The sequence below is a fragment of the Anopheles moucheti genome, chromosome 2, assembly GCF_943734755.1.
Source record: "Anopheles moucheti chromosome 2, idAnoMoucSN_F20_07, whole genome shotgun sequence".
NCBI lineage: Eukaryota > Metazoa > Arthropoda > Insecta > Diptera > Culicidae > Anopheles > Anopheles moucheti.
The window spans coordinates 59,249,925-59,269,601 of record NC_069140.1 but is presented as its reverse complement, the minus strand read 5'-3'; the positions used below and the strand labels follow the sequence as shown (position 1 = coordinate 59,269,601).

The 19,677-nt window shown below is 40.3% G+C and overlaps 4 protein-coding genes across 5 annotated transcripts; 2 read left to right on the top strand and 2 right to left on the bottom strand.

Annotated features, from left to right (window-relative positions):
- The first annotated feature begins 2,997 nt into the window (after positions 1 to 2,997).
- On the top strand, positions 2,998 to 12,895 carry LOC128297065 (neuropeptide F). Of its 2 annotated transcripts, XM_053032625.1 has the most exons (5): positions 2,998 to 3,091; positions 5,166 to 5,390; positions 11,764 to 11,883; positions 12,171 to 12,228; positions 12,316 to 12,895. In XM_053032625.1, exons 2-5 carry the CDS (start codon positions 5,212 to 5,214, stop codon positions 12,379 to 12,381), a joined length of 423 nt encoding a protein of 140 aa, XP_052888585.1. In that variant the 5' UTR covers positions 2,998 to 3,091; positions 5,166 to 5,211; the 3' UTR covers positions 12,382 to 12,895. The 2 variants fall into 2 exon arrangements, with proteins under 2 accessions (XP_052888585.1, XP_052888586.1); XM_053032626.1 differs by lacking the exon at positions 11,764 to 11,883 and having other exon boundaries at positions 12,327 to 12,895.
- On the bottom strand, positions 7,785 to 10,876 carry LOC128297064 (synaptic vesicle glycoprotein 2A). The gene is made up of 6 exons (XM_053032624.1): positions 10,753 to 10,876; positions 10,498 to 10,659; positions 9,226 to 9,388; positions 9,023 to 9,144; positions 8,460 to 8,883; positions 7,785 to 8,382 (listed from the first exon to the last, which is right to left on the bottom strand). The coding sequence occupies exons 1-6, from the start codon at positions 10,874 to 10,876 to the stop codon at positions 7,785 to 7,787; spliced, it is 1,593 nt and encodes a 530-aa protein (XP_052888584.1).
- A 4,111-nt stretch (positions 12,896 to 17,006) lies between the features above and the next one.
- Positions 17,007 to 18,580, top strand: LOC128298822 (uncharacterized). The gene is made up of 2 exons (XM_053034623.1): positions 17,007 to 18,163; positions 18,221 to 18,580. The coding sequence occupies exons 1-2, from the start codon at positions 17,093 to 17,095 to the stop codon at positions 18,578 to 18,580; spliced, it is 1,431 nt and encodes a 476-aa protein (XP_052890583.1). The 5' UTR covers positions 17,007 to 17,092.
- Positions 18,581 to 18,621: 41 nt separating this feature from the next.
- Positions 18,622 to 19,557, bottom strand: LOC128298824 (ATP synthase mitochondrial F1 complex assembly factor 1). Its single transcript, XM_053034625.1, has 2 exons — positions 18,943 to 19,557; positions 18,622 to 18,882 (listed from the first exon to the last, which is right to left on the bottom strand). The coding sequence occupies exons 1-2, from the start codon at positions 19,528 to 19,530 to the stop codon at positions 18,622 to 18,624; spliced, it is 849 nt and encodes a 282-aa protein (XP_052890585.1). The 5' UTR covers positions 19,531 to 19,557.
- Between the last annotated feature and the right edge of the window lie 120 nt (positions 19,558 to 19,677).

Below are 19,677 nucleotides of genomic sequence, written 5' to 3'. Positions count from 1 at the left end.
ATCCGTTACGCATTCTTGTCCAACTTTAGACTGGGTTGTACGTCTTTACACGAATCTCTGGCATCTTAAATAAAACGACAGCTCTCGAAACTTTTGCAGATACATTGATTATCTCATAACAAATGAACCACATAGAAATGATACTAATGTCAATGAGATCTTCACCATTGAATAATTGTTTGAAGAAGTGGTTAAGTGTCAAAAAAGTAGCTTCCCAGTGCAATCCACTTCTTAACTACACTGACGTCACTAGTCGCTACACCACGTCAGAAGGTCAGATAGCGTCATTGGTGAGATTGACGCGCTAGCCATATGTTAATGTGGGTATAATTAAACTACTTTTGGTTTTGCGTTTGTGTACTTTCTGTACGGCTTGTGTCTTGGGTCAAACTAAATTGAGAAGGGTCGCATAGCAACGTAGTTGTTGGTTGTTTATACGTTTGTCCTTTTTAACTGATTCTTAAATCAGTAATGTAATACAATTTCTATATTTTTGATAAAACAACAAGTTTGATAAACAAGTTTCTAAATTGATATTAATCCTAAACGTCAACAACGTAAAAAGTTCATAAAATACTAACATCCTTTTTGAATGATATTTCATCCCCATCGTTTCTCGTGAGCTTTGGATAAAACATGTAAAACTACTCATTCTTTATTTAAAAATGTTCAATTCAATTCAATCTCACACATCTGTCACAGTTCACACTTTGGATAACGAGATAAATTTAGACAAGATTTGCAATATCATAAACTGCAAGCCAATGCAGTAATTACGATAATAGTTACTGCCCTGGTCCTAGTCATATACGCTAGGAGACTAAGGGGTCAGATACGTGGGAAACCCCAATGGGTAGTGCATTGTTGAACGTATGCGGAAGTAACATTCTCTAACGACTAAGTCAGTGCCTCCGTCTCCACTCTCCATCAAAAGGTCACAAAGCCAGTGAAAAATTACTAAACGGAAGATACACAGAGATGTTCTTCAGTCCTGTTGCCAATTGGCGCTTTGCCTGTGCTAAAACCAAGGCAGCATGGTGCAATGAAACGGGGAAAAAGCTCACTTTTGACGCAGTGACACACTCCACCTTAATGGTGCACATGCACCTAACAATCATCATGAAACGAAAGCAAGGCGCATGATCGTTAATATGTTTGATTTGGTTTCACCATGCTGACCTGACCTTGTGGGTAGACACCCCGGTGATATCGGTGGAACTTTTCCGGTCGTCAGTGATCGACAAACATACTTTACGTCTGCAATTGTACTCTTTGTTCAAGATATAATATATATCAACAGTACTCACAGTTCTTGGCTGATTTGCAAGCGACAGTGAAATTGTGCATTCTGTCTGACGCGTAGTTTTAGAAACCATGAGCGGAACAAATGTCTAATATGTTAGCTATCCTATCAAGTTTGGTTGGGTTTCCCCGCTCAAGCGAAATCAAATTGCCTGTTGTAGGTAGTAATAAAAATTGTCCGATATTCCAGTAAATGTGATTTGTCACGGATTGTTAATTATTGTTAAACTGCTTCTTAATGCTCACGCTTCTTACTGATGGAATTACGGCTTGTGCCAAACGTGTTATGTAAAACATATTGTTTACTTTTGTTTTACTTTCTGTGTATAAAATATTTTTTACAACAATTTGAACCAAACATTCTTTGTTTTGAAGGGGTAGATTTAGTTGCCTTGTAAAATATTATGTAAAACGCCATATATTTCATGCGACCAGAACTAACAGCTTTTGTATACATCAATAATCCTCTTAGCAACAATAACCTAAATCCAGGAGAATCCTTTCCAACTTTCCAGATTTCCCATACCATCTTGGTAAACTGTACGCTTAAATGGAACGGAAATGCGTACTGATTATCGATCGTTGATTACGCAAATTAATTTACAACCCCTTGTTGTTATACAAACGTAAATATTCCACAACAATATCACCCATTCCGGATCCGAGATATAATTCCAGTTTCCACCACGTTAACGAACATGAATGACTAATTACTAGTACTCCGAACACCTCCCATAGGTCAGGAGCATCGCGAGATAACGACCAACAACCAGAAGCTGATAAGCCACTGTTAAAATATCTTCCAATCGGTTTTATTCCGGATGTGGATGTTTCCCCAAACCACCCACAGTTAGTTATTTCAATTACTTCTCTTATTGCATTAACTATAACTGCATAAAAATGGGATTATATTTTCTGTCATCTCTAGCGCTCATTTTGAAAACTACAATATGTTTTACTTTGTCGCGCTTTAAACTCTTCAGATAGCAGGCCAACTTACGTCAACGGCCGAACGACCTGACCCATTAGTTCCTCGAGATCACTGATAGCGCAGCGTTCGTCTTTTCACGAATTAATTAATTTTCTCAATCGATGCAAGTGTGCGCCTAGAAATCCGATAGCACGCGACCGATCAACAAGTTGGGCTCGAAATGCTGCTCGCTATTTCAACCACTCACAAGTGCACTTGATACCGACCAACAGGCCATCTCTTTTCGGTTGCTTGCGTTTTTTTATAATCTTCACGCCTAGGCTTCAAATTTCTGGACTCCGTAATCTTCTGCCTTCGCCAGAAGGGCGTTGGGTTGGGTCGTCCTAGTAAGCGCAACAGGGCAAAAGTTATTTATCAGCGCGTGGAACCCTGCGCGTAAACTCTTTCCCTCTCGGCTCAACAGCCGGAGATATCAATGCCGTCGTGAGGGAAACACAAAAAAAAACAGTCGCTTCAGTTTAGCTCAAAATCAGGATACAGTGAGAGAACATTTTCTCATCAACCCACAGTCGGATAGCAAAAAAATACCCAAACCTTACCCCAAAACGTTTTGCAGAGAGTGCCAACCAATAGTTCTGCTCCCGGTAGCATCACAAACACGCCTGCTACCACTTCCGGTGAGGATAAAATCGCGTATAAAAAGGCAGTCCAAATGCGCTTCCGGCGTTAGATCGAAATAAACGTTTGAGTCGAACATTGTGTGGTGCAAACAGTGGTTGTTTAATTTGTGAAATCTCGGTGCAATACGTACTTTGTGAAACTTTCCTCCAGTTTACAGATATTGTATCATCCAAAAAGGTGATTTCATTTTTGCAAGAAATTGTGCAATGTAAGCCAATTGTACAGTTAATTTATTATATGGTTTAATTAAAAGTGCCAAATTATGTGCGTACCAACAGTCGACCTTGTTCTACCAACGATTATTTAATATTTGCATTAGTTTTTCTCGGCGTTTTCGACGTTCGAATTAGTTCTTTTGATATGATGCTGGTTTTATAGAACACTGAAGATATGATTCTGGTTTGATAAAACTTAAAGAAAATTGGAAAAAGTTGTAAAAACACATTTGCACACCGCTACTGCTGCTCTAATTGGATTTCCCACATTTATTACCCACTGGTAGTAATCGTTCAGTACTGCTCTGTCTAACCATCTGCTGCATCTAACGTACGCCTAATGCTTGATTCGTTAATATGCAAATATTGATAAACAACACAAACACAAACGTTAGCGAAGATAAATTCGATGATAAGCGGGGTTTTTTTGTGGTAAAACTGATATGTTTATAGATACGACTCATCCATATATGACCACTCAAACAAATTCTTTCAGTGCGTGGCTCGGATCGAGCATCGTTTCTTTTTTTTTTACATGATCGATGACGTTAATGATCAGCGTATTCTCATAATATAATTTGGTGTTCCGCCCGATTGAAATTTTTTTTTTCCATTTTTTCAAATGCCTCTTTATCCACTCCAGCGATCGTTTCTTACGCATTACGGGCATGTTTAACTATTTACAGTGCATGAAGTGCTAATGACAATTTAATGCCGTACACAAACAGCGTATATTTATTTGCACACTTTGGGCCAATCCCGCAAACTTGAAAAAGAAATTCCCCTCAAGTTATTCAGTGTCGATGGGAAGGTCGTTACAACGTTTGATGACTAATAGGCGCAGAAATGTTGAGTTCCGAAATCATAATCCAGATGTAGTTTTTATACGAAGCATTGTTTAACATATCCCAGTTAAGTGAAATATTTTTATACCTTTAGCTATTAACGCATCGGCTCCAAAAATATTCCATTTGCTTAGGAATTCGTAACACTCGCCCAAAAATTGTTATGCAAATCTTATGCTAACACGTTCGCCAATCTTCACTCTTTGACGTACGCTAATATACGTACGCGGTGATTTTACGCTAGGCTACATGGTTTGTTTGGCGAATATAATTTTGTGCTTGTTAAACTTTACAAAACAATTGGTTGGTCACTTCCGGCGCGTAAAAAGTTTGCTGCAGACAAACAAAGTACGGTTTACAACAAACAGCCTAGTGCAAGCATCCTGTATGACCTCGACCGCTGTGGAGCTCTTCAGCACTTACAGATTTCTCCTCATTAAGCCTTATGTTGCCATTGGTGCTGTGAAACCTTTCTGTATCATCCTACATGGGTACCAAGTAATACCTTCGGTGAAGCGCTCCAATCAAAGATAAGACACGTTCTTGTATTTTTTTCTCTGTCATTTTCATTGACCAAAAGTTAAGTTTTTCTACAACCCATTAGACAATGCTCTTGTAAAATGGATCATGCGCCTGTTGTATGATGCTGGCCCTGGCTGAAGTAACCTTTAATTATTTTAATTCGCCGCACTTAAACAAACACATCAATCAACAAGGATTCGAACGTTGTCCTTTCGTGTGATTACAATAATTGTAACACAAATAATTCCCCTAAATATTTCGTAATAAAATTTGTCGTTTTCTTAACTTTTAAAGAGTTGGAGTTTAATCAGTATGTTGCTAAATAAAATAAATAAGTAAATACGTATTTCCAAATGCGATGCAAAGAGCAGTCTAGTTCCGCAGAACATTTTCAATCATAGCAGAATGCCTACCCACTGCTAAGCATGCAATTAAGAAAACAAAAAAAAATCTTGCCTGGATTCGCAATCAAGAATGTCGATTACCACCTGTTATTTGGCTTCGAGCCTTGGTATGAGTTATGCCGAGATTATCATAAATTGCGAAGATGAAAGTCGCTTTCTTCTTTGAATGCTTCTTCACGGGTGTTATGCGAAGCGTGGCTTTTGCGATTACATCCCACGGACAACGGACTTGAACTGAACAGGACTTACTCTTTGTTACTTACAGATATCCTAGGCTCCAGGGTAATCATTCTCCGCTAGAACTGCACACGATGGCGTCCGGCACTTTTACTCAGCGTCTGCTTGTGGCTCTAATGATCTGCACCCTGATCGCCGACCTCACCACTCTGACTGCAGCCCGGCCACAGGAAAGTGATGCAGCATCGGTAGCAGCCGCCATTCGATACCTGCAGGAACTGGAGACTAAGCATGCTCAGCACGCTAGGCCCAGGTAAGGGACTTCGTGTGGCTTAAACGATGCACCACCACCTACTGCTTTCTTCGTGATAGTGTGGTCATGTTAGGGCACTTAATAATCTCCACCGGCAGCTGCGTGGCCGGCAGTTGCTTGGCGTTGGTAGGGCGTTGCCTCAAAAACATTCGATCGAATGGAATAATCCTTGACTCTGGTCAAGGCTGGCAAGCCGTAAATAAGCTCGCTCGCATTAATAACGATGACAGGTCAGGGTGCGCACGTTTCGCGGGAATTCCCCGTACCTTGTGAAGAAAATTACGTTACCGTGTGATCTTTCTGCCCCGCTGCTTCCGTGCTTCGGGAGTGAGACTGGTCCTCTTCGTTCGTGTGGAGCTGTATGTCCTTCTCGGAAACATGAAATAAACAAACACTTGGAACACTAGTGTACTAGGTAACCGAGTTCAACCAGTGGTACCTTTCGAGTACTAGTTTTTCTGGTTTTTTTTAAATGAATTCTTTCCATTTCATTGACCTTTTCTTCCACTATTTGCGCATGGCGTTGCTTTTCATTTTCAACCATCGATACGATTGCGGCTGATGATTCCCTTCAATGCCTTCGGTATACCTGTTATATACCTTGTTGGAATGATTTTATGGAAGGTCCGAAAACAGTGAATCGATAATACTTCTTTCAGATTTACTCATTTCAAATCTGACACGACCGATTACGATTGGCTAAAATAACCCACAAACCGGTCATCGGCCATCGGTCATTATTTACCACACGGCTGTCAGCTCGCAAACGCGTATCACTTGTACGGCTGCGAAGTCTGACCTATAAGATTGTAATTTCCTTTTTTCACATCGCATCACTGGAAGCACACCGCTTTAGTGCACCGGCTATTGTTGATAATATGCCAATCAAGAATAGTAGTTTCTATTAATATTATTGTTATTCCAAATACATACAAATTGCTTGCACTTTCACAAGATGGAACTTGAACTGTTCATTCGCTGGTAAACATAACACAGTGCTGTCAATTCAGAGAGAGCAATCACAACTTAACTATACGTATTACTTAATCGTTCGCAAATCTATTTTGAATCGTAATATTACGGCACACGATTCCGCAATCGGTCAGTGAAAGTGTAGGACATCGTTTGTTATTTAAAGAAGCTTTATTTGTTAAAGAAGTAATTAGGGAAATAAATTATACTTCCACGGGATAAAACCAATCAACGATTGAGTCAGCCTGGCAGGCGGTCGGGATGGATTCTCCTTAGAGTGTAGCATAAATACCTTAAAGAACGCAAATGAAACTTCTGTTCTTACCCAAGGCAACAAAATTGATTGCACCGTCGTCAGGTCATAGTTCTTACAGACGCTGCTGAAGTCAATTTCCGTTGATTCAGTAACTATCGATTAAACTCAAAGAGCAAAGCAGCAGAAAGTTACGATATTATTTGAAATTTTGGCATTTTGGTAGGAGAACGTATCTGCTAATGAAAAAAGGGTCCTAGTCAAGCCTTTGCTCGGCAATACGACAAAGACCATAATTCCTTCCATTTTGTCCTGTTAATATAAGTGTAATATTCAAAAGAGTCGTCTTTATGTAGTAGTAGAGGCGAATGTAGCTGCCCAGCTCAAAGTCTCCATAAAAACAAGAAACAACAACATGTAGTAATCGTGCACGTGTTACGCTGTGATTCATCGTATAACGTTCTACAGATTCACCAAGCTCTACGTAGCATTAACATTATCAGTTAAATTTTATTTACAAACAAAGTCTACAATTCCCCTCTATCTTCAATTTCGGCGTGTGAACTTAACTAATATAGCATATTTCTGACATTATTCAGCAGTACAACTTTTACGACCACTTCTGCTATGTACGAGTGAATAGACATTCCGATGGGAAAGAGAAAAAACTAAACACACAACTCAGGTCTACAATATGTTAAAAAAATCCTTATGATTTACTCATGTTGCGACGCGATCCGGTTGTGATGTGAGGTTCTATCATGAACGGTCATACGATACTTAAAAAAGGAGCAAACGAACAAGTGTAAAAGAGCTTGAGAGTTAGAAAAGAAAAGTACGTTACATCAGAAAAAAACAAAACAAAACAATTTCACAACGTTGTACTTGTTGTTTGATCTGTTCCAGCTCGTTTTGATGATGTCAATGGAATTTGTCGGAACGTTGGAAATACTTGAATGTAATACGGTGGCATTCAAAATGATTTGAAAGGGTGCCACTTTCCTTACAACGTACTACATCCAACAGGCTTACTGTTTTTACTCTTTTTGCATTTACCATCAATCAAATTGGAGCGTTTAGCTTTGCTGCGATGGGTTATATTGAGCTGATTCAACTCTACTGCAGAAACAGTTTATGAAAACTTACTGTGCGCCTGTAGTACCGTCACACTAACTGGGTAAAACTAAAGTTAGAGCGGCACAAATGATAGATCCAGTGGCAAACAGATTAAATGTAAGCGTACAGTTTTCTTCCATGATGAGCCCTACTAAATTACTCCCAAACACACTTCCCAGGCGACCCATCATTAGGCTCAAGCAAACGGCCATCGCTCGAACATTTGTTGGAAAAAACGATACAGTGGCTCCATTGAGAACAGAAATAGATGTGCCGGCAAATACTAAAAACGAGCAGAACAGTGCCATCGTAATGTATGGATGGACTACGAACTGCAGCGCGATCCCGCAGAATCCCGAGAAGAATAAGTTAAATGCAACCAAACACTTGCGACCCAACATACGCATCAGCACAGACATGGCTAGATACAGCATCGTATACAATCCGCCCAAGGTGATAGCGTACATGAAAACTCGTTCATTGATGTTGTCACTGCACGCTTCATCGTCGATTATGACTCCATATTCCAGATCATGTTCGAAGTCCGCGCGCATAGATACATCCAGTGCTTCACAAACAGTAGCATTCGAAACATTCGATGTAGTAAATCGGTTAATGATATCTGGAAACCATAGCCCCATTCCCGCAGAACTGAAAAAAAGTAACATATTGAACCATTATTTTTCAACTCCATTTTCACCGCATTTCGATTTCACGACTGTCCTTACACTACAAACAGTCCAAACTGCACCACACAGCAAATCGTAAAATTTGCAACATTGGGTCGTTGGAAAAGAGGAACCGTTTGATTCCAAACGCTGTTAGCGACATGCCAGAACCCTCCGGATCCTTTCGGTGCTGCACTGCGATCCTTTTGTCCCGCTTCCGGGGTTATGTGTTTTACGGGAAAATCATCCACGGTTGCATGCGGGTGGTTTTCTAGGTAGAGTCGCAGAAGAATGGCAAAACCTTCCGATTCACGCCCGCGGGAAAGGTAAAACTTGGGACTCTCCGGAAGTACCACCAGCCACACTGCGCCTATGAGCGTGGGCAATGTGTACACAAAAAATAAAAGACGCCAAGGTTTGAGGACAAGTTCCGTCCCCGGAACACCTAGGGACCAAGAGAACGACAGCACATACCAACCAGTGCCTGTCGCGAATACGTCCCAAGAAATGAGAAGAGAAAATTAAGATAAAAATAATATTCATACAACAAACAAACAACTTTAAATCACAATATCACACCACAGTGAAAGATGAAGCCACTCTTACGCTACCGGTAAACTAACTTGCAGTAAAAACAGCTGACAGTCCTACCGCTACACTGGCATACGTTATCACGACGGTACGGTTAGCAGTTTTGAAAAATTCTCCCAGGTAAGCAAAGATGGTAGCCGATGGTGCAGAAATGCTATGGGAATAAAAAGGTAACAAAAAACCTTATGACTAAGAACATTCCACGTGGACTGCGAGTCACTCGATCCGCACTTACAAAACTCCCACCAGGAAACGCATAACCACCATCATTGTATAGTTGATGGATAAACCGGAAACCAGTGCACAGATGGCGGTCAACATCAGTGACACGATGAGCGTCCTTCGGCGACCTTTCGTATCAGCAATATAACCCCAGAAGTGTGACGAAACGATAATGCCTGGATTGCAGAACGGTACCATCATGCGTATGTACGGGAAAACATGAAGAAAGAGAAGAAAAAACAACAGGTTGCATTATTTCTCGTCGGTCAGTGGACAGTTTATGAGTTTTAATAGCTACAGATGTGGACATCCACTCATTTTTACTTGATTAAGCAGTCAAGATTAACGCACCATGAAATTGGCTCTACTTTTACAAGCAAAACTTGATGAATTCCAAAGAACGGGACACAAAATGCAGCAACATTTCCTTTTAACAACGGAGGAAAGCTTTGCGCTTATATTTCCAGCGCATGTAATGACTGTTTATGACAAAAGTTGCAGTATTATTACGCTTTGTTTTTCTTGCCTTGCTACCTGGTTTAACATTTTTACATACATTAGCAGAACATTTGATATTTGTGAATTTTAGCTATATTCGTGATTTTATTAAATTTTATTTACTGATTTTATTTTTATTTTTTCGTGATCACGAAAGATCGATCCTTATAGTAAAATAGATATATCCGCTAATTTAAACAATCTGCCAGAGATAGAGAGAAGAATAAAAAATATCAATATGATGTATAGCACTGACGTATAACGATAGTATTTTCCAACGACCAACGGTAACGACGGTGGCAATGATTTATCATTTGAACCATTCCTTATGTGACTCGGATACAATACAAAACACTGCCAGAACGTTTTATGTCTATTTGTTGTGCATAACCACAAACACCCGCCAGTACCCCTGAACTCTTAAACCTACTGGTTGGTTAGACAAACAAACTTGTTAATAAATGTTGTGATATCTGGTAGTACAAATTCCCACACTGCTGATAGCAGCAACCAGCCAACCTGTGCTGGGTGTCACGGTTGGGCATGGTTGGACATGATGTGTGGCTAGCAAATAAAGAAAGATAAAACATTGAACAGAAAAATGCACAAAGGAATAAATTATTCCAAACAAAGGAAGAAGTTCGTATCAATGAGAGATTAGCGAAGGACATTTAATAATGCAACCTCAATACTCAAACATACTAGATCGAGGTTATTTTCATTTTTCCATCTTCGACTCTATGATATCCTAACACAAAACATTGCGATGTTAACATAAACTACTCACCTGCAAAGCTTACCCCAGTCAATAAGCCTTTATCCGTGGCAGATAGATGAAGATCACACTGGGCGGCTGGGATTATGATTGAAATACCCATAGTTTCATTCAATACTGCCATCATGATTATAGACGAAGCTATAAATATGTGCAATGTAGTTCGACCGAATCCTTTTAAACCACATTTGCATTTAAAAGATAACAATACGTCAGTGCCTATTATGCCAAATACGTACTACAACTAATTCCATTGTTCATTTTTACCTATTATATCGATCACTTCATCGAAGGTATAACTTTTGGATTCTTGATCTGCAACCGATTTCACAGCCGCCACTTTATTACCTTCGATGGTAAACACTGAAGAACCTGTCACCTCCGAACGCATATTTACGTTTATCGAACTGTAATGTGGTACATTCAATGATGCTATGTATCAGTTCGAATGTTTCGGCGTACTCAAAAACTAAAGCTAACACCAGAAAACCTACGCCGTGGACCGTACACAGAAACTCTGCCACTATCTATCCCGTTAAGGTTCAACGAGCTGTCTGGAAACTAAAGCTATCCGATCTTGTGCAGTAGCTTAAATTACTTTTCTTTAGATCAAACACTATGACATGCGCAAAGCGTTTGTTGCTGAGCTGATAAGAAAGGCAGTCTAAATCTCTAGAAAACACAAAACGTTCCACGGACACGGAAGCATGTGTCATTATTGTAAGCGTCCAAGCATCTCGCCAACTTCCTGTATCGTACGTTGCTAATATAAATAGTTGTGATGGTAACCGCCACTATGCATAATACGATATGTACACCACTTTACCTGTAATGCAATACGGAATGCAATGATGATGAACTGAATTTCTCTAATTTCGAATCAAATTAATTTTCATAAAACTAAAATCAATAAAACTTCTGATAATAAAAATTGGTCATGAAGTCTGGAACATATGGCAAAAACGCTCGACAACTTCAGGTTCTCGCATATACTGAAGGAAACTCTGCGAAAAGGGGATCTTTTGATGTATTAAACACTACATGGGATTTTATAACAATATATTCGTCTGTAGCCACATATGTTATATTCGCATGTCGCAACTGTGCATGCACTTCTGGTGCTATTCAAAACATGTTAAATCTAAATTCGAGAAATTGAATCGCAGGTGAACCGCATCATTCAAATGAGAATCAACAAAGCATAATAATGCACTTTTTTGTGTTAATGGTGCTAGTTTTCCTCTCATCTATCTGTGTATGTTTTGTGTTTCCTTGTAGGTTAATACGGAGTGAACTTCCACCCAATATAAATGGTGTTCACTCGGGGCTAGACAAAATTATTGGATATTTCATCCTAGAAGCTATCGATAGAGCACACTCGACTGACGCTAGACCCAGGTGAGCCGCTGTCACCGAATCCGTACCAAAAATATCCCATCGCTCCGTCCCACCATCTCTCCTAAACAATCCCGTTCCGTTATATTCCGTTTTCCCGAATGTTTTCACGCGGCCAGCTAGAGATACCAACGACAACAGACGACCAATATAACATATATTATCATTTTAAATCGGGAAAAACATAACTTAACTTAAATCTGCCGGTGCGCACTCCACCCACTGAACGCGTCCATTCTTCTTCAGTAACGTGGAACGGTTATGTTTTTTTTTTAATTTGTATATTACAGATTCGGCAAACGTGGTGGATACCTTAACCCGGCAGTATTTGGACAGGACGAACAAGAGGTAATTGAGAGCTAAACTCAAACTGCAATACTGTGCATCAGAAACCTGCTGACGCTGTTACCTAGTCTGTTTGAATAAACGCAACAGAATCTTTACAGGTTGATTGGCAGGATCCAACATTTTCGAGATGAACAACTTCCGACTAATTTCTAGATTATGTCCCGAGTTCGGACAAAGGTAATCCATAGCATCATGTTTCTCCCATCCCACCACCAGCTGGCGGCAATACAGCTAATGATATGATCTTGATCCTTTCGCCAAAGTTCCGGCTAAAGTTCGTTGCATTGTGAATAGCAATTAAATCGTGCCACCAATACAAACATACGCTCCATCATGTAACCTGCTTCTAAATCTATACCACTATTTTCCTTTTATTGCATTTATTTGATGAAAGAAACATGCTCCTCCCGACAGTGAATAATAATAATTATTTATATACATTATGGAACTCTCGCACCCTAACACAAATACACCAGCAACATGTACTTTTACGTTAAGGAACTTGCGTGGCTACAAGTACATCGATGGACGAAACGGAAATGAAATAAAATTAACTATACCACATCTAACAAATCCTAATACCGCTTACTTATCTAGACTCTACACAATTCTTCATCTTGTACACTTTGTTTAGCTCTTAAGCCATTTTAAGCCATTTTATGTTCACACACTGCAATTTTCACGTTATGTTCAGACAGAAGACACTATTCGTAATAAATCTTTCCAGCTTAGTGTGTATGTAAAACCAACCGTGTATGATTTCGTTGTTGTTTGTGGAAATTATAAAGGATATAATATAGTTGAGCTGCATTTAAAAACCACACCGCTGCATTGGCTGAAATTGTAGTTTTTGATGTATAATTTCTTCTTTTGTTTCGTTACTAGAAAACAGTAAATCTACAATTATGTAATGATTAATATATCCGAACCCTTCCGAATAGTAAGGTTGTTTTATATGTTTTGTGGAAACCGTAAATTGATAATACATATGTTGCCAATACTATTATTTGAGATATGTTGTCCTTTAGATAAGGTAGGGCCAGGGTAAAACTTTACGACGCAATGAACCGTTTGAGAATCCCGACCAAATTTAACAGACTAATACGAATAACAATGACCAACAGGTGATGGAGAACTATCAATGTTGTGTGCCACTTGGTCACGTACGCAGCCAGTTCGTAACACAATGCTGTCTGGGAACTGACAGCATATGATGCGGCGAGAACTGCTCGCACGGGATCAGATCACTCTCGCAGCACTTGCGGTTGCTTCTCGCTTGTACGTCCGCAGCTCGCAATCGATTGTGGAAGTCTACATGCTACCTTTTTGTATTATAATTTAGTGAAATAAACGAGTTTTAATGTGTAATTGTCGAGTGCGCATTTTAATGTAGTGACGTCACAATACTCAAGGCCCTATGCTGCCACCAAGAGTTTGTGTCAAGGAGATGGGTTTGTGTGTCTACTTTTCAACCTAGCGCTAGAGATTAGCCATCCGCGACACGGGGGTGAAAACTTCGAGGACAATCGAAAATCTGATGACAACTTCGTGGAGGATGATCGAGGACCATCTTCTACAACTCATACCAGATATTGGCGTAAGATGATAACATAGACAGCATGGGTTTGGTGGGTGGAAAATATCGAGTTGAAGATTAACGAGATCATCGCGATCGAGCAAAAACTGATGGTGGCACCACCAGCGGTCCTACTAACTTACGCAGAGGTGACGTACAGATGGTTGAGCTTAAGTCGTCCAAAATTTCATCTACCTCGGGTGAATGGATAGCATCGATGTTGAGATACACGAGAAAATTAATCGATATTGAGTATGTTAGCTGCCAACCGCAAACCGGTTTCTGTGCAGTCTGAAGAAACTTCTTGGTATGTACGTAAGGGAAACGTTTTAAAAGACTACATTCGAAATATTGATTAAAAAGTAACAAGGGTAATTTTCAAAAGTAATTTTAAAATTTACAAAAAAGGGATGAACAGAGAATTCATTGGCTAGATCAGATGAAGTGGAGATTGCAAACCTACATGGATGGGAAACTGCAACTAGGACCTAGTACTCCCGTGCGTCTCTGAGATGTGAACTTTGTCCAAAACTGATGAAACACTCTTAGTCGCGTTTGAGAAGAAAATTTTCAGAAGGATTTTTTTCTCCGTATGTGTAGAAGGACAATAGGGGAGCCACTTCGGGCCGTACGGCCAATGACTCATTGACGTACAGCGGATTAAACTCGCCAGGCTACGCTGATACAACAAAAAAATTATAAAATACTCCCGTCCTTAAGCCAGATGCTTTTGAGCCCATTTACCAGTCGCATTTCCACTTTTGGAGTATTTTGAAAAAACCTTGGGAAGAAATTCGCCACAACTAGATGAGTTGAAAGGTTAACAATTCTAGCCTTTTGCAGTATCAACCAAACCCATGACGTGTTATCAGGCAGCATTCGTATTTGCAAGGGTCGGCTGTTGACACTCAGTCAGCCTCCATCAAAGTAGATGTAAAAGAGGCGGCGAAGCTGCTGAAGAAGGACAAAATGCCCGTTGGATGGTGTGTATGCCGTCTCAGACTGTCAATCCGGCTTCCGGTGCTGGTTCCGCTGCTTGCTGGTGCACTACAGTCAACCCTTTAATATAACATGTAAGAACGAACGACTTGTTCTGTTGGAATATGTAGCCCCCGTGCCGCAAAAGCACATGATTGGAAGTAGCAGAAGCATCAGATTGGCTTCTGGTCTGTCGTCCTGCAGAATTGTCTGATACTGAAAGTCGGATTCTAGCCTTTTGCCTGTAAGTTGCGTTTTTGAAGTTGGTTGCTTTTTGCCTAATGGTGACCTAGCTCGGGCTCGGGGGCTCGTTGTTGGTACTAGCTTCTGTTAAGCTAATTGTATTTGCCCACTGCTAAAACTATGCAGTCGCATATTTTTACCTGGTCCTCTAAACAAGTTACCATAGTACGCTGCCGTGAGAGATTTGATTGTTTTGTTATCAAATGGTTATTCAGGACTACTGGTAAAGCAATGCCTCATCGGCTTTCCGCTAGTAGTCAAGAGGTCGTAGGGACCTTTTAGTCCGTAGACGTTTCGACAAATCGGGCAGTTCCTTGGCAGTAGTGTATACAGCAGGCATGCATCACTGCCATAGCAGGGCCTTAAAATCGCAACAGATCACCTTGCACTGCCCGCGGTTTCATTTTTATATATGATCTTACATATTTTGATTCATGAAAATAATGATCTCTCTCTCTCTCTCTCTCTCTCTCTCTCTCTCTCTCTCTCTCTCTCTCTCTCTCTCTCTCTCTCTCTCTCTCTCTCTCTTTCACTCTCTTTCTCTCTCATACTCTTGGCGTGACGATCTTCTAAACAACTGTTCGCCCCTTGGTAATAATTCACCACGGTTTTGAAATATACAGGCAGTCCCCGAGATACGCGGTTCCTGTTATACGTGGATTCGGAGATACGCGGTTTTTGGAAATTTGACAGCTGAGCTAGTTTATAGCACAAAATTTAAGCAAAATGGTGAAAAAATGGACGAAAACACCTTTTATGTCACATTAAACATTTGTTTTTAACTTATTTTATGTAATCTTTCTAAAAATCGAATGATTCGTTGCATATATGAAATGCAGAGAAGGAAGTGGACTCTGTGATTGCACCAGAATTCGACATACGCGGAAATTCGAGATCCGCGGATTTTCCCCGGTTATAGCGGTCCGTTATAATAACGTATCTCGGGGACTGCCTGTACAAATAAAATAGGATGCAAAATTAAATTCTATGCTTATCAACCCTTTTCACCCGGCTATGACGAAAGTCTCTGAGAAGGAGCTTGCGTACTAATTCAGTTGTACAGGCAGTCCCCGAGATACACTATTATAGCGGACCGCTATAACCGGGGAAAATCCGCGGATCTCGAATTTCCGCGTATGTCGAATTCTGGTGCAATCACAGAGTCCACTTCCTTCCGCGTAACTCGAATTTCCGCGTAGGTCGAATTCTGGTACAATTTCGTTTATAATTCGAAGTCATAGAGTTGGTTTCCTTTTCTGCACTTAATTTATTCAGCGAATCAGGCGATTTTTAGAAAGATTATGTTAAAATAAGTTAGAAAGAAATGTTTTATGTTACAAAAAAAGATATTTTCGATTAATTTTCACCTTTTTGCTTAGATTTTATGCTATAAACTAGCTCATCAGTCAAATTTCCAAAACCCGCGTATCTCCGAATCCGCGTATAAGAGGAACTGCGTCTCTCGGGTACTGCCTGTATTATAAAAATAAATATCTATAAAAGTATTGGAATTGCAAGAAACTAAATTCACTCAGGTTCAACCAATCGCTGATATTAAACTATGACAATATACCTACGAGTTGTCGGACCCTCGGATCACCCTCGCAATGGTTTCGTACGCAAAATGCTTAAAACATCATTTCCCAAGCCGTACTTTTAGACTAAATAAAAGAATGGATGGTATTCTTCAACTTCCATAGTGCATACTGCTGTATATTTTTATTTTGCTCTTTCTTCATCGTACCTCATTCCACACTACCGTACTCAGCCGCCTTTACTGTACTTAAAAGGTATTTATATGTACAATCGCGTACAGAGACTCATTCTAGTCGAAAGTCTTGTTACGAATTTTGTGTTGGTATTGTAACTGTGTATGTCACCGTGTATAATATGGGAAACCGTTATTCAAATGTTGCTGAGATTGTTCTGTTCTATCGTTTAACGACTGGTAATGGAATGTCACATCTATCAAAACTGTTTCGATAAATCGAACAAGTGTTTACGGTGCAAATTAAATTGCAATCAGTTCTATCGAATCAGTTGAACAAACGCTAGTAGTAATCGAAAATGCCTCAGCGTCGAGGATGGAGAGAACCCAAACAAGACCACAGCGTGTATGTGCAACAGTTGTTCAGAGATTTTCTTACGCGGAACAGTGAAATCCCCATTACTACCGGACCAAATAACGCGCGAATGAATTTATGTGCACCGAAACCTGGCGTTACCGAGCAGCGAAAGCAACCGGGTATATTTGACCGTGCTGTGTATGCTCGCTTTGAACGCAATACAAATAACGGAAGCTTTATTCGCCAAGAGCCAACGCACATATCAAAAACAGGTCTCATGAGATGGATTGATCAACAGCGCAACAACCGTTCGCAACGAAATGTGGCGCAGAAGCCAACGCGCTTGGAAGACTATCTGAATTTGCCCGGCAATTTCTTCTATGATACGGAACATATGAAACTACCATTCGAAGTGGCAGACAAAACTTTAGGTAATGTAACGAGCAATTTTGTTCCACCAGCAACATCGACGCCTTTTGATCGCATGGCTTCGTTCGGTGTATCTGGAGTGCTCTCCGATCCGGAAGAGCTTCAGTCGAATTCTGTCGTTACCCAGCCAACTTCTAGCACAACATCCAGTGCTTGGGATTTATTCTTGAAAAAATGCGAAGATTATTTAACTGTCGTAACAAATGAACACAAATGCGCCAGCGAATGGATCAATCAGCGACAGGAAATGCATACACTTCTACAAACGGGAGAAATTAATTTTCCCGATCATTTCAAAGATCGATCTGACAAAAGTACAGATACTCTTCCCGTTAAGTCTTCTTCTAAGGAAATAATTGGTGAACCACTCGATGATAGCACAGATAACTCGTTGACTAGCCACTATCAAAACTCTCGAAATAGTCGAACATGTGACCGTATGTCGTTAGAAACTCCTACGGAAATACCGAATCATTTCCCTGTCATTCTGGATGCTCCATTGCCGGACCAGGACCCGACACTCAAGAAACCAAAAAAAAGAAATAATGTCACATTTTTGATTGAACCAAGTTCTCAAAGCAAATTCAAACCATGTCCCCGAGCAACGCAGATGGAATCGAGCCAGGTGGACGATATATTACTTGTAAGTACTTGTTCAATCCCCCATGGAATAGTTTTCATGGTTGTCTTTCTGTTACAGACTGCATCGCCACCTTCTCCAAACATGTCTTCGAGTCGTGCACGTTGTTTGCACGAAGAAAGCACTTTCCTTTTGGACCGAATGCCATCCGACGATACGCTGTTGGAAAAATTGGATGCATTATTGGAAGAGGAGGAATTCAGCATACATGGCGAAACAACAGCTCCCGAATTTGATTTCTGCATTCCAACGGATCATCCAACGATTAATATTTCCTTTCCCAGTCAGTTACAAGTAATGGATCATCCAGCAGATGACTCGATTGTTGCAAACGCATATTTTGCAGATACTCCAATGTATTTATCGCAAGATTTGATGATGACGCCAACTATACAGGACTTACAAGCAGCTTTATTTTGATTGCCGCATGGTACATTAAAGAACATTTATTGCTAATTGATTTAAATCTTCAAATTATTTAGCTCCTCAATGATATCCATGTGCTTGAACTTATCTGGACTCTTGGTAAATGTCTCAAGCAGGTGTACTTTCGATTCATTGTTCTGACTGTAGTATAGTTGAACTTGATTGGCCAAACATTGCGCTTCCTGCGCATTGAGTACTTTCGTATCATACTCTCCCCGCATTAGCACGATTCCTTTGTCGGAACATTCGGTGAACATGGCAATGTTTAAACATTCCGGTGCGTTTTCTTTGTGAACCTGCAAACCATCAAACATTAGTACCCAAATCGTCACAATTCTTCAACTGCCCAAACGTACCTGGTAATTCAAAAGCGGCGTAAAATGTACTGTATTTGCTGCAAATTGCAACATAATAAACTCATACCCTTGGCTTCGGGGTATTGGAAGAATAAACACAGGGTATTGCTTAGCCCGAGCCATCATTAGATTGAATTGAGCTACTGGAATTGCAGCCGTTATGACATCCTTGTCTTTATGATATTCCAACCACAGATGCTTGATATCATCAGCGGATTTATCTTCGATCAATTCAAGCCGCATAATGTCGCTGAGCTTGCGATGGGAAATGTCTCTCGTCGCTTCGGTTGCAAGTGGAGCTTTAGGTTTAAGAAGTTCAGAATAGTCACGATCCATTTCGGAAGGGCCGAATTTTGGCTTTTTCTTTTCCTTCTCTACACCGTCGAGCCGGGAGAGAAATTCCTCCGGTGAGCTATGCTGCACGGCTGCTATTTTGCTAGCATACTTTTCGAAGTAAGGGTTTTTCTCCTTCAACTCCTCCAAAACCTTCTCCGATCGTTCGCGTGCAGATGACATGTGGATGCTTCGTGCAGCTGTAAATTTGTGAGAAAGTAAAATAGAACGACGAACCAGCGCTATTGCAGCCATTAATGGAAAACTAAACTTTGCGTATCGTTACCGAATCAAAACAAATGTTGATTAGCAAAAAATGCGCATGATGGCCTACTGTCAATCGGACAGCTGTCAAGGTTTATACAATGTGCCACTTTTCTCGCCTAGAGTAAATTCCTACAA

What these genes read in the sequence shown, in the direction of transcription:
- LOC128298824 (XM_053034625.1), bottom strand. Translation starts at nt 19,530, where the DNA reads ATGGCTGCAATAGCGCTGGTTCGTCGTTCTATTTTACTTTCTCACAAA. An exon ending in CGCCGCTTTTGAATTACCAG is followed by an intron (nt 18,883 to 18,942) that starts GTACGTTTGGGC and finishes GATGGTTTGCAG; the next exon opens with GTTCACAAAGAAAACGCACC.
- LOC128297065 (XM_053032625.1), top strand. Translation starts at nt 5,212, where the DNA reads ATGGCGTCCGGCACTTTTACTCAGCGTCTGCTTGTGGCTCTAATGATC. An exon ending in GCTCAGCACGCTAGGCCCAG is followed by an intron (nt 5,391 to 11,763) that starts GTAAGGGACTTC and finishes GTTTCCTTGTAG; the next exon opens with GTTAATACGGAGTGAACTTC. An exon ending in TTGGACAGGACGAACAAGAG is followed by an intron (nt 12,229 to 12,315) that starts GTAATTGAGAGC and finishes TAAACGCAACAG; the next exon opens with AATCTTTACAGGTTGATTGG.
- LOC128298822 (XM_053034623.1), top strand. Translation starts at nt 17,093, where the DNA reads ATGCCTCAGCGTCGAGGATGGAGAGAACCCAAACAAGACCACAGCGTG. An exon ending in AGGTGGACGATATATTACTT is followed by an intron (nt 18,164 to 18,220) that starts GTAAGTACTTGT and finishes TTTCTGTTACAG; the next exon opens with ACTGCATCGCCACCTTCTCC.
- LOC128297064 (XM_053032624.1), bottom strand. Translation starts at nt 10,876, where the DNA reads ATGCGTTCGGAGGTGACAGGTTCTTCAGTGTTTACCATCGAAGGTAAT. An exon ending in TGAAGTGATCGATATAATAG is followed by an intron (nt 10,660 to 10,752) that starts GTAAAAATGAAC and finishes GTGGTTTAAAAG; the next exon opens with GATTCGGTCGAACTACATTG. An exon ending in GACTGGGGTAAGCTTTGCAG is followed by an intron (nt 9,389 to 10,497) that starts GTGAGTAGTTTA and finishes TCTGCAATCCAG; the next exon opens with GCATTATCGTTTCGTCACAC.